Source organism: Trichosurus vulpecula, chromosome 1 (genome assembly GCF_011100635.1).
Source record: "Trichosurus vulpecula isolate mTriVul1 chromosome 1, mTriVul1.pri, whole genome shotgun sequence".
Classification (NCBI taxonomy): Eukaryota; Metazoa; Chordata; class Mammalia; order Diprotodontia; family Phalangeridae; genus Trichosurus; species Trichosurus vulpecula.
In genome coordinates this window covers 402,197,949-402,211,233 of record NC_050573.1, presented here as the reverse complement: position 1 = coordinate 402,211,233, position 13,285 = coordinate 402,197,949, and the positions used below count along the sequence as shown (strand labels likewise).

The window sequence follows — 13,285 nt, the reverse complement described above, 5'->3', positions numbered from 1 at the left end:
TCCATTTAGATCTGACTTTATTTTGTGAAAAGTGTTTTGTAATTATGTTCTTATATTTCCTGGGTTTGTCTTGGCAGGTAGACTCCCAAATATTTTATAGTGTCTACAGTAGCTTTAAATGGAATTTCTTTTTCTATCTCTTGCCGTTGGGCTTTGTTAGTCATGTATGGGAATGCTGAGGATTTATGTGGGTTTATTTTATGTCCTGCAACTTTGCTAAAGTTGTTTATTATTTCAAGTAGTTTTTTACTTGATTCTCTAGGATTCTCTAAGTAAATCATCATATTGTCTGCAAAAATTTAGTTTAGTTAGATAATTTAATTTCTTCTTTGCCTATTCTGATTCCTTCAATTTCTTCTCTTATTGCTACAGTTAACATTTCTAGTACCAAATTGAATAATAGGGGTGATAATGAACATCATTGTTTCACCCCTGATCTTATTGGGAATACAACTAGCTTATCCCCATTACATATAATGCTTGCTGATGGTTTTAGGTAGATGCTATTTATAATTTTAAGGAAGGCTCCATTTATTCCTATGCTTTCTAATGTTTTTTAATAGGGATGGTGTTGTATTTTGTCAAAGGCTTTTTCTGCATCTATTGAGGTATGGTTTCTGCTAGTTTGGTTGTTGATATAATCAATTATGCTGATAGTTTTCCTAATATTGAACCAACCTTGCAATCCTGGAATAAATCCTACCTAGTTGTAGTTTATTATTCTCATGATAAGTTGCGGCAATCTTTTTGCTAATATTTTATTTAAAATTTTTGCATCAATATTCATTAGGGAAATTGGTCTATAATTTTCTTTCTCTCTTTTGACTCTTCCTGGTTTGAGTATTAGTACCATATCTGTGTCATAAAAAAGAATTTGGTAGGACTCCTTCACCTGTTTTCCCAAATAGTCTATAAAATATAGGAATTAATTGTTCTTTAAATGTTTGATAGAATTCACATGTAAAGCCATCTGGCCCTGGAGATTTTTTCCTAGGGAGTTGAGTGTATTTTTAATGGTTAATTTTCAATTATATATTATCAACTTAGAATGAGGTGATGCCTATTCAGTGAATTAGGACTCTTTAAGAAGTGAGTCAAAGGATAGCCCCTTTAATTAGAAAAAAAGAAAAAAAAATCAAGCTGGGAGGGGAAGACCCTCAGGGTTGCTGTTCCAAAGAGAAACAGTTATTACCATTGACATTCACTCTAAGCCAGGAGGGCCCAAAATACAGCCAGTAAGTGGAGCTTGGGCAGGGACCTATTATGGTCTAATCTATGAGTTTCAGAGTGAACTGGGTTGTGAAAGAGGAAAGGAAGGAAGGAAGGGCGGAAGGAATCTAGCCAGTAAACCCCAAGTTAAGTGGGCAGCTTCTGGCTACCAAAATTTACCTTCCTTTGGAGAGGAAAGGGAGAGGACAAGCTGAGTTACCCAACTAGCTGGGTCCCCATTCAGGCAGTACATGAAAAGTCCTTAGCCTTAAAGGGCCAGGGTCTCCCATTGCATTCTGGGCCATCTCCAGTCATCCTGGTGAATATCAGGTCACTGGATCCAGATGGCTCTGGAGGAGAAAGTGAGGGGGGTAACCTTGCACAGCCCTCCCTCACTCAAATCAAAGTCAGCTGCAAGTCATGTCATCATTTCGCTGATGCCATGGTCCTCTTTGATGACAAAGGATAAGCACAATATATTATCAAGATGTTGATGAGGACCATATATATTCTATGATGTTCTGGAAGTCATAGAAAAGATGCCTAGGCCAACTCCTGCTACTACCATATTGTTGTAAAATAGCATAGATCTGGCTTTTGGGTTGTCGTCTGCTGAACTCTGAACATCTGAAAGGCAGTGTGCTCATCCTAGTTACAGATTTGGATCCCTTACCCTGTCATGAAGGCAGCATCACCCTAGCTTCTCTGTAGATTTCAAAACCAGTTTCACGCAGTAGCCTACATGTCTTCATTACTTCTAGAAGTTCTTTATGGTTCTGAGAAATAGTTCTAACTATGCTGCATCTTTGCTTTGAAAGTCTTAAGAAAAGATCAAGAAATGTAAAAAAAAGTTACTGGTTACATTGTAGCCTTTATTGAATAGTGTTTTCATGAGCTTCAACATAACATCTGTAACTACACTGGTCCTTCTAATATTGTCGTTCACCAACTAAAGGAATCCATTTAAGAAGTACTAGTTTTCAGTGTCAATTGCCAACCAAAATTTCGGGCCAGATTAATCTGGCTTGTTTGGTACATGTAGAATCAACCCATTAAATATACATCAGGAATTAATGCCTCCTGACAGTTTTTAATAAAAAGACTGCATGCTGAGGATACTGGACAAAAATTGCCCCAAGATATATTTCGTTTCCGTTATGCTTTCAGGTCAAAATGAAGGAAACTGATTACATCTAGGAATTTGTTACATGGCATGTTTTTATTGAATGAAGGACACACCCAGTGCTATTCCACACACTTTTTGTGGGTATGTTTCTTCTACCAATAATGCCAGGAGCAGCAATAAGAACAATGAACTTTCTACTTCATGGAATGTAATAGACTAATTAGCATTGCCTTTTACTTGTTGCCCCTTGGCATTTGTACATTTCTAAAAGTTTCTGAGCTTTCACTTTCTAAATAAAATTCAAAAAGAACAAAAGGGACTTTGCTTGAAAGTATGGGTTGTAGAATATAGAAGAGCGCCAGATCAAAATAATTTTAGCTGTTGCAAGAGACCTCCCACCGCTTGAGAAGGAGCAGCCCACTGCCAAGAAGAACCACCTTTACCTTTCAGCCTCTGTAGTTCTTTATCTCTTTTGTTGTGAATTTGGGTCCAATGAGAACTAATTACCCATTACCTTTTAGATTGTCAGTTGTAGAAGGAACTTCATTGATAGACTCATCATCACTGAAATCAGATGAGGGATACTCTCTTTCTGCCTCTTGCATTGCAGTTGTATTTAAATCATCAAATTTCATCATCTGATAGTTCACCTTCAGATGAGTTGGATGGAATATTTCTTATTAGTTTTAAACTGTGAGAGAGTTTCATGCACTTTATGAGTAAGAATACGTGCAAAGCTATGGCATTATAACAATAAAAATTCTGAAAATCTGGAAAAAAAATTAGTTACAGTGGAAACTACATGCCATGATAAAATTTTGTTTTACTTTTTAAATACATTCACATTTTATCAACATTTGACAAATTCTACTGTTCCTTCAAGGGGAAAAGACTGGGCAAAGAAATACCCATTAGAAAAAATTTAGGAACATTTCCTCCTATTTACAAAAAAAATGTATGAAGTAATATAATGAGTCATTTGACCATCAGGTTCTTATAGATAGAACCATGTTTTTATTTTTCTTTAGTTTCCTGAAGTCTTTAGAATGCTAAGAAACATTCATAACTAAACTATAGAAAAAATTGTGAAGTAGAAACACTTCAGCTTTTTCCAGTTTCAAGTGTCAAAAAGAAAGTTTGTGTCAGTTGCACGCCTTGTCTTTCTGGTGTTAAAAGCCAGCAGACTAAGCTGCTATTTACAGGAAATAGATGGAGAATTAGGTTTTATTCACTATTCTTTCTAGTTAACAAATTGATATAGATTTGATAGACTTGCTTTTTAATTTTCAGAGAATTAGGGTAAAATAAACAACACTAAAACTATACTGAACAAAATCTAGTGTTTAATTGAGAATTCGGGGTTTTATTAGGAACTTGCACTTTTTTTTTTTTGGAAGTGGGGAGGACAGGGCAGTTGGGGTTAAGCGACTTGCCCAAGGTCACATAGCTAGTAGGTGTGTCAAGGGTCTGAGGCCGGATTCGAACTCAGGTCCTCTTGACTCCAGGGCCAGTGCTCTACTCACTGCACCACTTAGCTGCCCTGCACGTTTTTAATGTAGATAATTATTGTACCAGACTCTAAACATAGGAGTTGTAGATGTTTGTGCTGAATCTGTCCTAAGATGTAACCTGGAAGTAGCTCTTTTTCTTTAATATCAATCGTTGATAATTACCTTATTATTTGTTTATATCTTTCTCATAGAGTGGAGAAAATTTTTTTAGTTATTTGAGCTTTTGGGATAACTGAATTCTTAAAACATATTTTGCTATTAAATACTTAATCCTTTTATTTGTGCCATTATAGGGTAGCATAGTAATAGTTACAAACATCAATTTAACTTTTAAAGTTTATAAAGGAATTTCCTTCCAATGACATTTTATCCTATGACATAGACAAAGTGCTAGTCTTAGTTTTCATATAAGTACATGGAGTTTCAGGGAGGTAGCGAGATTTGACCGTGGTCACACAGGCCCATGTCTCTTGACTCTCTAGTCCAGTGCTTTTTGTACAACACCATGAAAACCTTACTCTGTCTCCAAGAATTGTTTATACACACACACACACACACACACACACACACACTCTCTCTCTCTCTCTCTCTCTCTCTCTCTCTCTCTCTCTCTCTCCATTTTAGGAATAAAGCTCTTAGATTAAAATGAGGTACCAGCCTAACAGCAGTCATGCCTCTTTTTTTCTCATTTTTTACTTATTCTCTGGACAAGAATAATTTAAAACTTTTAATTTTAATTTGGTTACAGTAATATAGAAAAACAATACTGTTGACTTAAGTCTGAATTGTATATTTCCCATAGGAGTGATGTTTTCACTGATTTATATTCTTGCCCAGTTTCCTGTCTGAATGACCACTGACCTTCGTTTATGAGATTTACTGGGCTTTGGGAACAGAAGAAAAAACCAACCAAAGCACAAGAGATAAAATGTTTATCTTGACCTCAGGAGCACAAGGCTCTAACAAATTGAGATAACCAGGCACAGAACTATCTGAAAGTATTTGTCCATCGGAGGCTTAATGTTATTTCAAAATTCATACTAATCTATAAGATTAATTTGCAGTGCTTAGCCATCTTAGGAGAGTATTAACTATTATTCTGTGGACAATAATTTAGTAGATTTATGTGTGCTAAATTCTGAATCATTTGGTCAAATTGAGGAATTGTTTAGTATCTTTGAGAAAAACCAATGAAATAATCTTTCGAATCACTTTTGAAAGACTTAATAATACAGACCAACCACAATTCCAGAGGACTCATGATGAAACACGCTATCTCCAGATGGACTCAGAGTAGTTTGAAGCATGTTTTCCACACTCTCTGTCTCTGTCGCTGTCTCTTTCTCTCTCTCTCTTTCTGTGACATGGCTAATGCAGGAATTTGATTTGTGTGACTATATAGATTTGTAATGGGCTTTATTTTTCTTGCCTTCTCAGTAGGTGGGGGAGGAGAAAGGGAGAGAATTCAGAAATGAAACAATAAAACAAAATTGAATTTTGAATTTAAAAAAGGAATATAAATTGAACCTTTTTTTTACTGGCATAAAAAAATGCCTGCTAATTCTAAGTAGATGACATTAATTTTTCAAGTGTAACCTATGTTCCAATCTGAAAATTTTTCTTTGAAACCTACTTCTAAATGAATAAAGCTGTTCCTAATTTCTTACTTTGTTTTTCCTCCTTTTCAGATTTTATTGTGCAGTTCTTAGAGCAGCAAGTATGTAACCTGAACTGGGATGTAGGATTTGTGATACAGACAATGCATGAAATAGGAGTGCCACTGCCCAGACTGTTAGAAGTATACGATCAGTTGTTCAAATCAAGGGTAAGGAAAATACAATTGAAACATACTGCCTTTTGTTTGACAGATTTGTAGTACAAAGTGCTATGAGAAATGTGAGAAAAGAAGTGTTTCTCAGAAGATTTATTTAATGGCACAATTATCTATCTCCTCAGTCTGCTAGTCTTTTAATAATTAAATGGATTCTAACTCAGAGTGCAATAAGCAATGTTTAGAACCAAATTATAGACTAAAAAGCACCAACTGTGATGGCCCCCTTCAATAAAAAGGAGTCAAACTTTGTTTAACTCATTTAAGCTATTCATTCTGTAAAATTCTTTTCATTGAGTGAAACTTCAGATTAACATTTTATTTTACCTAGTATTTGCTTACTTTTACTCCTGAAGATGAGCCATACGTATTTTCTTGATGATCGAAGCCCATGGTCTTATTTTGCCTTTTTAAAAGCATATTCACAAATATATTCTCATTTGCTCTTCACAACAACCTTGTGAGACAAGGAAGGCAAGTATTACTGCCCTTCTAACAGATTAATAAACTCCAGACTGGGGAGAATATGTGACCTGTCTGGTGTTAAAGAGCGCATAAGAGACAGAGCTAGATCCAGAACTCAGCTTTGTGCTTTTTCTCATCAGGGTATCAGCCAGTCTATACAACAGTCCATAGAAAGATATAGATTTCCAAAGAGGGGTTGGGTTTTCCCCAAGGTTACACAGAGAGTAAGTGTGGCCCTAGGATTCAAACCCTAACACCCAAATCAACACTTCACCAGGTGGTGCCACCTCAAAACAATCAGAGTACTTGTTATTAATAGTAGTAAATCTAACTTCTTTAGCTGACTTAGATGCTTAATGAAAGTGCTTATAGTTCATATTTCTTTGTATGTCTCTTTTCTTTATAGGACCCATTCTGGACCAGGATAAAGAAGCCCTTGCACCTTTTGGATTGTATACATGTATTATTGTCTAGATACGTTGAGAATCCTAACCAAGTGTCTAATTATGAGAGGTAATCAGAAATTATTGAATGTTACAATATGCCAAAAGCTTTTAAAATTCTTAAGATAAAGCTCTTGCAGTAAGAATTTGAGATGGGAAAAGTTGTAAAACTGTTTCCTTTTGACTAAGTGGATCAATTTGACATAATACAAATTAACTGTTAAAAATTACTCTCTGGGGGCAGCTAGGTGGCGCAGTGAGTAGAGCACCAGCCCTGGAGTCAGGAGGACCTGAATTCAAATCTGGCCTCAGACACTTGACACATGTACTAGCTGTGTGACCTTGGGCAAGTCACTTAAACCCAATTGCCCTGCCCCCCCCCAATTTTTTTTCTTTTTTTTTTTTTTTTGTAATTTAATATATTTAGTTTTCAGCATTGATTTTCACAAGAGTTTGAATTGCAAATTTTCTCCCCATTTCTACCCTCCCCCCCACTCCAAGATGGCGTATATTCTGGTTGCCCTGTTCCCCAGTCAGCCCTCCCTTCTGTCACCCCACTCCCCTCCCATCCCCTTTTCCCTTCCTTTCTTGTAGGGCAAGATAAATTTCTACCACGAACTCCTTCTACTCCCACAGCTTTTCCCACTAACCTTCTCTGTTGTCTTTGATGTTTTTTGGGTTGAGAAGTCTGGTAACTGCTGCAGGTCACAGATTCAGGGTGCTAGGTCCCGCTCCACCTGGCACCTGGTCTGGTTGGTCCTGCTGCCGCCCATGCTGGGCTCTGCTCCACTCCCAGCTCCATGCGGGATAGACCTCACCCAGAGACCATCCAGGCTGCCCTGGTCTGGTGCCCTGCTTCCCTCTGCTATTTTCTGGGTTCTGCAGTTCTAGAATTGGTTCAGAGCCATTTTTTATAGGTTTTTGGAGGGACTTGGCGGGGAGCTCATGCTAGTCCCTGCTTTCCAGCCACCATCTTCCCCCCAAAAAAATTTTTAAAAAATTACTCTCTGTTGTTGTAATTGACCTCCTCATGCTTTGCTATTAATATTCTCCTGTTCTTAGAAATTTATAAGGAGTGTATGTAAGTAAACTTATAATTTCAGCCTTTTCGCAATACCTTTCTTTAAAGGTCTTTAAACTAACTCGTCTAATCATGTAGCTACATAGCCCCCTGGGGTATGTGAGCTCTGACTATGTATACCCAGGTTGACAAAATTCAACAGGTGTTAATGAATTCTAGGCATTCACGCTCTTTCATATTAATCCAGCAAAGGTTTTTCTGGTTCTCATTAGCTCCTAACTTTTTATTTACATCTCTAACTCTACTCCATGCTAAATAGAAATAGAGAAGGGAAATAGAATGAAACAATCCAATTCTACTTTAATTTTGAAAACTGCTTAAGAAAAATCTGAAAAAAAAAAGATCATGATTGTTACCCCCAGCAAAACCATGTTAGAGACTGCTGATCTAAAATTTAAGTTTCTCTTTCATTTTTAATGTTGCAATATTCCTAATTTCATTGGATTTTATACATCCGGTCATAATTCTCATTCTCAAAATGGCCACTTTTAAAACCTTAGAAAAATTTATTGGCATAAATTACCAAAGGTATTATCTATAAAATCCATTTCCCTTCATTCCTTGATTTGTTTTTCCTCATTTTCTCCCCTTTTTTGTTTCTGGGGTTAGAAATGAGCATAGCAATGTCTAATATGCTGTCCATCCTGGCCCCCCTTTAGATCAAGTATCCCCTTCTACCAAATGATTATTATGTACGTAAAAGTACCTAAAAACTTGAAAGCAACACTTACTGGCATTTCCCTAACTTTACTGATTATTTCCCTAATTTTACTTTCCGTAATTTTATTGTCATTTATCCCTCATGTGCACATTCCATTTCCACCTACCTTTGATTTAAGAAAAAGAAAAAAGCACCTGGGTATAAGGGCATGTAAGAGATGTTTCCAAATATATAAACTGATAAACCTCTATTTATTTTTTTTACAGACGACGTTTTACAAATCTCTGCATGGATGCTGTTTGCTGTTATCTTGTTGAACTGCAGTCCATGAGCTCAACACTAGCAGTACAGACTAGCACTGGAAATTTTAAATCTCTTCAGGCTAAATTAGAACGACTTCATTGATTACTGTGATGGAAATGGACTTGAAATATGTGTTGTTTGAGCTGTAAAATAAATGTTCAGATATATGTACCCTAATCCAGAAGAATAGCTGCCCCAGAAGACCTAGGGAATTAAGTGCATTGTACAATCAATTGGATTGTATGGTTTCTGTGTTCTTAACTTTCTGGTATATACAAGTGGTAGAAAATATGCCAAATGACTTTTTTTACTGCTAGTATGTGGTGTTAGTCCTTTTAAAAAATCATTTTTATGCAGTCGAAATAACATGTGTTGCCAAACTAAAACCTGTATTGAAGTCTCTTTTTCACACCTCATTATACATAGAGATTAAAGATGGCACTATGTGTGTGTATGTTTTACATATAAATATATATGCCTTGCTTGTGATTTTTATAGTTTAAACATTCAGAGTTATCCTAAAAATATTTATATTTAAGAGATGTTAACAGACTTTCTTCCCTACATTGCAGGTGGGAAGTTTGTGTGTATTGATTACAGTTACTGTATAACACAGTTTTTTGATCTTTGTTACAACAGATGGCTTACTGGAGAAGGCAAGGGGGAACATATTTGTAAATTAGTTTAATGAAAACAAGACATCAATAAAAATAATATAAAATGTTTTAAAAGGATTATCAGGACAGGCAGCTAGGCCAGTTCCTGAGTGATGATTCAGAGAGAAAGTAAATTATTTTGGAAAATTCTACAGGGAACCTCAGCTGGAATGGCAAAGTGATAGGTTGCTGAGAAGTTAGGTTGTTCATATACCCCCTGAAATTTATATATTAAAAGAGACAAGTGACCAAAAAAATCATGCATGTTACAATTTTCCCCCAGTCCACCATGAGCAAAACAGATAACAATATTTTTTTTTTAAATAGTGTGTAGAGGGCAGCTAGGTGGCGCAGTGAGTAGAGCACCAGCCCTGGAGTCAGGAGGACCTGAGTTCAAATGTGGCCTCAGACACTTGACACGTACTAGCTGTGTGACCTTGAGCAAGTCACTTAACCCCAATTTCCCTGCACCCCCAAAAATAAAATAGTGTGTAGCATATGGCAACAGGTTAAATATCAGAAGCAAAAAAGGTGAAAAATTAACTAAGTTAACTGGAGATATCCTCAAGTGAATAATCATCACAGTTAATATTTTTATAGTACTTAACACAGAACTCTATATATGCAGTATGTCCCCTGACCTTTCAACCCTTTAAGGTAGTTGGTATTATCTCCATTTTATGATAATTAAACTTAGTCTAATCTTATAAGAGATTTGTGCGTGGTAACATAGTCAATGTCAGAAATAGGATTTGTCTCTTCTAATTCCTAGTATTCAATTCTTTAAATGATAAGTAATTTAAGCAATAAGTAACTGTGAAAATCACCAGAGGAAATAGCTTATAAAAATTTGAAAAATATGACAAGAACCAAAGCAAGAATTACCAGGTTGTAAAAGTGATCAGAAGAAAATATGAAAAGACGTGTGGTAGACCAGTAGTATCAAACTCAGATAGAAACAGGCCAGTAAATCATGGGTAAAGATTTCTGCAACTATATGTCAATACAGAAAATGACATTAACATGATCTATGTTCTATTGAATTTTTATTTGTTAAAATATTCCCCAATTACATTTTAATCAGGCCAGAATAAATGACACTTCTATAGGATTAATTTTGTGCTCAGAAAGACCTGGACTCAAGCCTTTGTTCTGACACACTATATGACTATGGGTAAGGCATTTAAACTTAGTGCCCCAGGGAACTTTAAGAATATAAATTATGAATGAGTTGCCCATCTTTAGTGGAAGGAATTCCCTACACTGATTGAATCAGGTCCACCTCTCTCCTGCCACACACAGACAAAAGAATAAAAAACCTGAAAAAAAAATAGAAGCAGTTGGCAAACTACACTAGAAAATAATATAGGGCCAGCTAGGTGACACAGTGAGTAGAGCACCGGCCCTGCAGTCAGGAGGACCTGAGTTGAAATCTGGCCTCAGGCACTTGACACGTGTACTAGCTGTGTGACCTTGGGCAAGTCACTTAACCCCAATTGCCTTCCCTTCCCCCCTCCAAAAAAGATATCATCAGGTTTTTTTTTTTAAGCCTATAAAATAGAGTTGTAAAGAATGTAGATGTAAATGACAATTTTAAGTAAAAGATCAAGAAGCGTTAAACCTCTGGCTAGCTAACGTGAAAAATTTAGAAAATTCAAAGATTCTACAGATAATGTTCCAATCAAAATCCTGTAGAGTAAGAAAAAAATAATTGGCAAGGATAAGGATGGACCTTCGATTTTATTGCTATGAGGAACTTCCAGATTAAAAAGCTCCCATCTAATAATGCAGATCTAGACCTCTGCAACTTTACCTAAAGCCTTAGTTAAGTGACTTACAATATTACTAAAAGAGACAAAATTTAAAAGACTGCCAAAATTCACAATTCACCTTGTTTAGATATGTTACAATTACAATGCCAACATTACTATTAGAAATACAAAGAAAAATTGCTGCAAGCCGCAAGAAAAAAATACACCAAGGGACAGTAATCAGAATCATTATACGATCAGATCTTTTATTGATGGCTTTTGCTTTTGTATCTCATTTCTGATTATGCCTCTACTACACCAGTATAGATTTTCTTAAAATGTTATTATTTTGGTCCAGCCACTCTTCTCAACTTGTCTTAAATGCTATTTATACTTGCAGCACATCAGAGACAGGTTGTAGAGTTGAACTATCGTTCAGCCTTCATTAATGATGAGATCATTTTAGGAACTGTGACAAATTTGTTCTGTGTGTGTGTGTGTGTGTGTATATAATCCTACTGGTTCAATTTATTAATTCCCTTGAAATGATGTTGCTTAGTTGGGTCTCCTTCCCAGTCTTCATGGATCCTTACATATGAGTTAGAAGAAGCTTTGAAAACCTGTTGGTCTTACTATACCTCATAAATATCCTGTATTTTTCCCTTTCTCAACTAAACTAGAAAAAGTTGTTTTATTAATTTCTTCCCTTTCCTCAACCCTTTGAAATCTAGCTTCAAGCCTCATCACTGTACTGAAATTGCTTTCTCCAAAGTAATTAATGACTTCTTAATTGCCATATTTTATGGTCCTAATTTTGTAATCTCTGCTGCATTTGACACAATTTACTACTCTATCCTCCTAACACTCCTCTCAGTTTTTGTGACATTTCCCTTCTAGTACATCTACCTGTCCGATTGCTCCTTCTCAAGTCTTCTATCCTGGCTCTTGATCCATATCCTGCCCCCTGACTGTGGATGTTCACCAAGGCTCTAACCTCTTTTCTCTATATTCTTTTGATGACCTCATTAGCTCCTATGGCTGATTAATAGATCAATATATCCAGCCACATTTTCTCCAGAGCTTCAGTCCCACATTACCAAGTGCCTATTGGATAATTCAAACTGGATGTTCCAAAGACTTTTCAAATACAACATGTCCAAAACAGAGTATGTTCTTTCCCACAGAATCCACCCCCTTTTCTAAGCTTTCCTATTTCTATGTAATGTACCATCCTTTAGTCTCCCATGTTCATAATCTAAGTGATATCTTCAACTCCTCACGCTCCTTCACTCCATATATTCAGTCACCAAATCTTTGTTCTTACCTCCTCAACATCTCTCACATCTGACTGACTCTTACTCTCCACTCATATAGGCACCACCTTCAACACCTCTCCCCTAAACCCTTGGCAAGGACCTTCTAATTAGTCTCCCTGCCTTCAAGTCTCTCCCCACTCTAATCCATCCTACACAAAGCTACCAACATGATTTTCTTTAAGCACACATCTAACTGTGTCACTCCCCTTTTCAATAAACTCCAACATCTCCCTGCAGGGTCCAATAAAAACTCAGTTTTGCTTTTAAAGCACCTCACCCCAACCTGTGTTTTCCGCCTCATTATTCATTACTCCTTTTCCCATACCCTATCACTTAGCCAGTCTGTCCTCCTCCCTGTTCACACATAGCCATGCGTGGGATGCATTTCTAAGTAATAGGTTGTCAAGACCCAATCTAAGTAAGGAGGAAAAGAGATGCCCTTCATGAACTGCCATGTCCTAGCTTGGTGAACTTATACATCCCCATGTGCTGAAAGAATTAGTGGGTATGACTGCTGAGCCACTGCCAGTGATACTTGAAAGATGGAAAACAGGATAGATAGCATAAGATGAGAAAGGATTAATGTCCCAATTTTCAGAAAAGGGAAGAGAGCAGAGCCTGCAAACTGAAAAACACCAATGATGTTACCTTAACTGAAAATTCTAGAATGATTCATTAAAGAGATGGTTGATAAACTTCTAGAGAGGGAAACAGTGGCTAAAAAGAGCCAAGACAGCTTCATCAAGAACAGGTTATGTGTGACTACAGTTCTTTTTTGACAAGATCACTAAAACTAGTAGATGAATGGAATGTTATGAAAAAATTTTTATTAGCTTTTGATAAAGCATCTCATTTTTGTAGAGAAGAGGAGAGATCTGGGTCGCACGATGATACAGTCAGAGGGATTAAGATCTGTTTGAGTGGTCATCTTT

General features: G+C 36.5%; 1 protein-coding gene across 2 annotated transcripts in view; it reads left to right on the top strand.

Annotated features, from left to right (window-relative positions):
• Positions 1-9,016, top strand: part of NUP155 (nucleoporin 155) — a 53,841-nt gene extending 44,825 nt beyond the window's left edge. For both annotated transcript variants that reach the window (XM_036762229.1, XM_036762220.1), the window contains exons 33-35: positions 5,535-5,671; positions 6,549-6,655; positions 8,594-9,016. In XM_036762229.1, coding sequence (XP_036618124.1) covers positions 5,535-5,671; positions 6,549-6,655; positions 8,594-8,732 — 383 coding nt within the window. In that variant the 3' untranslated portion in view covers positions 8,733-9,016. The remainder of the gene's footprint in view (positions 1-5,534; positions 5,672-6,548; positions 6,656-8,593) is intronic.
• The last annotated feature ends 4,269 nt before the right edge of the window (positions 9,017-13,285 follow it).